This window comes from Vombatus ursinus, unplaced genomic scaffold (assembly GCF_900497805.2).
Source record: "Vombatus ursinus unplaced genomic scaffold, bare-nosed wombat genome assembly UNPS02000749.1, whole genome shotgun sequence".
NCBI classification, from domain to species: domain Eukaryota; kingdom Metazoa; phylum Chordata; class Mammalia; order Diprotodontia; family Vombatidae; genus Vombatus; species Vombatus ursinus.
The window spans coordinates 14,256,384-14,260,573 of NW_020940527.1; the positions used below are offsets into that span (position 1 = coordinate 14,256,384).

Consider the following 4,190-nt stretch of genomic DNA (forward strand, 5'->3'; position numbering starts at 1 on the left):
TTATAGTACAAAAGTATTCCATTTCATTTATATACCACAATTTGTTGAATCATTCCACAACTGATAGACATCCCCTAGATTTCCAATCCTTTGCCACCACAAAAAGAAGTGTTATAAATATTTTTGTACATTTAAGAACTTTTTCTTTGATCTCTTTGAGATACAGATGTAGTAATGATATTACTGAGTCAAAAGGTATGCACAATTTTATAGCCCTTTGGTTATAGTTTCAGATTGCTCTCCAAAATGGATGGTTCAGTTCACAACTCCAGTAGTGCATTAACGTCCCAATTTTTCCACATCCTCTCCAATATTTGTCATTTTTTCTGTCATGTTAGCCAATGTGATAGGTGTGAGGTGAAAATTCAGAGTTGTTTAAATTTGCCTTTCTTTAACCAATAATGATTTAGAGAATTTTTATATGACTAGCAATGACTTTGATTTCTTTTTTTTTTTTTTTGTGGATTTGCTCATTTAATTGACATCATTTTGATAACATCAGACAAATTTACACAACAGCCAGTCTCCTTCCTCATCACTGACTTCACCGTTGGGTTTGACCTCATTTGAGTTTCTTAGATGTTACAAACTCACAACCTATACTCACTAAGCACAGAGCTACAGAGAGGGAAGGCAGTAGAACAGCTGGATGTTAGGCTATTTTCTTTCTGGACTTGGGGTGGAGGGGAAAGGAAGAGGTTGAATGGGAGTTTCCAAGGCATCGTTCTGGGGATAGGGAGTGTGATTAAAATGAACTCAATAAAATAAGATCTACAAAGGGAAAGGGAGGGATCAGTAGTATGCACCACTCACTAACTTTCTGTTTTAAACCTGAAGAGAAACTGAAGATTTGGGATAGATACGGGCAAAGAGAAAAACACATTGTCCTTCAAGGTAGATTGAAACAGTGATTTTTAAAACAAAGAAATCAGAACTAAAACATCCTAAATTTTTAATCCTTTCTTTACAGGTTTACCTAGACCACTTTTGCTTAAGAAAACTGTAGAAAGTTAGTAACTGCCACAAGTTAACACCAGGTGGTGGCCCTTGTCCATTTCCCAAAGAGTCCTGGTTGTGGGGTATTGAAAATTCACTCCTGCAAGTCTCTGCTAGCCCTAGTTAGAATCAATCACAGAAGATTTAGTACATGGGTTGTTTTTCCCCATATTTCTTTGTAAAGTATTCAGCATGCTTACAGAATCTTTTTCACGATTCTTCAGCTAGGTCAGCCTGAAGTGGGTGCTCAGGCTGGGGGTTGCTCATTAGTGCTAGGAGGGACTGGATGACTCTCTCAGTTTTGGTTGCTGCCTTCCAGTTTTCGGCACTAATTACTGACAGACAGACCTGCCCTTTTTCATCCATGTTAGGGTAGTAAATCTTTGTTTTAAAGGAGATCTTAGTTGATTTCAATGGATAATCTGCTGGGAAGTTGATTTCAATTCTGAAGGCTCCCTTATCGCATGATGGGTTTTCATAGACAATAAACCCTTGCCAAGTCAATAAACTAGCTTCATCAACCTGGATGTTACACAAGTTTGTATTTTGGTTTTTTTGTTTTGTTTTTTGTTTGTTTTGTCTTTGTTTTTGTTTTTGTTTTTTTGGCAAGACAATTGGGGTTAAGTAACTTGCCCAGAGTCACACAGATAGTGAACGTTATATGTTTGAGGCTGGATTTGAACTCAGTTGCTCTTGACTCCAGGACTGGTGTTTTATACCCTGTACCACCTAGCTGTCCCTGTTACAGAAGTTTTTCATCCCACACTTGTGGATTTCTTCTAGCTCCTTCATCAGCCTCCTGATGGCCGCCTTCTTGGGTCTAGTCTGATTTCTTTTTCTATAAACTGCCTGTTCATACACTTTGACCATTTATCAATGGGGAAATGGCTCATATTCTTATAAATTTTTCTCAGTTCTCTATATATTTGAGAAATGAGGCCTTTATCAGAGACACTTGCTGTTATTTTTTTTTGTCCCAGTATTCTGGACTTTAGAAGCTTTTCCTTCCAATCTTGGCTACAGTGGTTTTGTTTCTACAAAACCTTTTTAATTTAACATAATCAAAATTATTCATTTTACTTCTCATAATACTCTCATGATTAGTCATAAATTCTTCCCTTATCTGTAGATCTGACAGGCAAATTATTCTATACTCCTTTTATTTGCTCATGATACCACCATTTATATTGAAATCATGTACCCATTTTGACCATATGTTGTTATACCATATGAGATGTTGATGTATGCCTAGCTTTTACCAAACTGCTTTCCAGTTTTCCCAACATTTTTTGTCAAATGTTGAGTTCTTTTCCCCAAAAGCTAGGATCTTCGTGTTTATCAAATACTAGATTACTGTTATCATTTACTACTGTATTTTATAAACCTAATCTATTCCACTAATCCACCTCTCTATTTCTTAGACAGTACTAGATTATTTTGTACTTAATAATATTTTGATTTTTTTTCTGATTACATTTAAAGATAGTTTTCAATATTTATTTTTGTAAGATTTTGAGCTTCAAATTATTCTTCCTTTCTCCTTTCCCTCCCCCTCTCCAAGACAGTAAACAATCTGATATAATTTATACATGTATAATCACATTAAACATGCTTCCACATTAGTCATGTTGTGAAAGAAGAATCAGAACAAAAGAAAAAACCACAAGAAAGAAAAACAAAAAAAAAAGTCAAAATAGTATGCTTTGATCTGCATTCAGATTCCATAGTTCTTTCTCTGGATATAGAAAACATTTTTACCGTGAGTCATTTGGAATTGTCTTGGATCATTGCATTGCCAAGAAGAGCTAAGTCTATCATAGTTAATCGTCATACAATGTTGCTGTTTCTGTGTACAATGTTTTCCTGGTTCTGCTCACTTCACTCAGTATCAGTTAATGTAAGTCTTTGCTGGTTTTTCTGAAATCTGCCTGCTCATCATTTCTACAAGAGCAATAGTACTCAATTACACTCATATACCATAACTTACGCAGTCATTGCCCAGTTGGTAGGCATCCCTTCATTTTCCAATTCTTTATCACCACAAAAGAGCTGATACAAATATTTTTGCAGTACCAGATTATTTTGATGATTATTGTTTTGTAATATATTTTGAAATCTGGAACTGCTAGACCACCTTGCTCCACAATTTTTTTTTTCATTGATTCCCTTGATATTTTTGACATTTTGTTCTTCCAGATGAATTTATTTGTTCTAGTTCATGAAATCATTTTTGGTGTTTGATGTGGCATTGAATAAGTAAATTAATTTAGGCAGAATTGTCTTTTTTATTATGTTGACTTGGTCTACCCATGAGCAATTAATATTTCTTCTTTTATTTAGATTTGACTTTATTTGTGTGAAAAATGTTGTATAATCACATTCATATAGTTCCAGAGTTTGTCTTGGCAGGTAGATTCCCAAGTACTTTTTAATATCTGCAGTTATTTTAATGTGAATACTCTTTCTCCCTCTTCCTACTCAACTTTGTTGATAATATATAGAAATGCTGATGATTTATATGGGTTAATTTTATATCCTGCAACTTTGCTGAATTAATTGTTAACTGTTTCAATTATTTTTTTTAGTTGATTCTCTTAGTATACCATCATATCATCTGCAAAAAGTTGATAGTTTTGTTTTCTTTTTTTTCCAGTGCTCTCTTTTCATTTAATTTATTTTTAGTTTTCAACATTCACTTCCACAAGATTTTTAATTCCAAATTTTCTCCCCACCTCATTCCTCCCCCCACCCCAAGACAGCATGCATTCTGAATACCCCTTCCCCTAATCTGCCTGCCTTTGTTTCCATCCCCGCCCCATTCTCTTATACCTTTCCTCTTCTATTTTCCTGTAGGGCAGGATAAAGTTCTATACTCCATTGCCTGTATATCTTATTTCCCAGTTACATGTGAAAACAATTTTTAACATTTGTTTTTTAAAACTTTGGGTTCCAAATTTTCTCCTTTCTCCCTCCCAACCCACCCACATTGTGAAGGCAAGCAACTCAATACAGGTTATACATGTATAGTTATGCAAAACACTTCCATAGTACTAATGTTGTGAAAAACTAACTATATCTCTCTTCATCCTATCCTGCCCCCACCCACATTTATTCTATTCTCTTTTGACCCTGTCCCTCCTCAGAAATACATGCTTCTGATTACCCCCTCCCCCAATCTTCCCTCCCCTCTATGA

General features: G+C 35.0%; 1 protein-coding gene across 1 annotated transcript; it reads right to left on the reverse strand.

Moving 5' to 3' along the window:
• Positions 1 to 1,206: 1,206 nt before the first annotated feature.
• LOC114039858 (ubiquitin-conjugating enzyme E2 L3-like) lies at positions 1,207 to 1,788 on the reverse strand. The gene is made up of 2 exons (XM_027857754.1): positions 1,744 to 1,788; positions 1,207 to 1,530 (listed from the first exon to the last, which is right to left on the reverse strand). The coding sequence occupies exons 1-2, from the start codon at positions 1,786 to 1,788 to the stop codon at positions 1,207 to 1,209; spliced, it is 369 nt and encodes a 122-aa protein (XP_027713555.1).
• Positions 1,789 to 4,190: the final 2,402 nt, after the last annotated feature.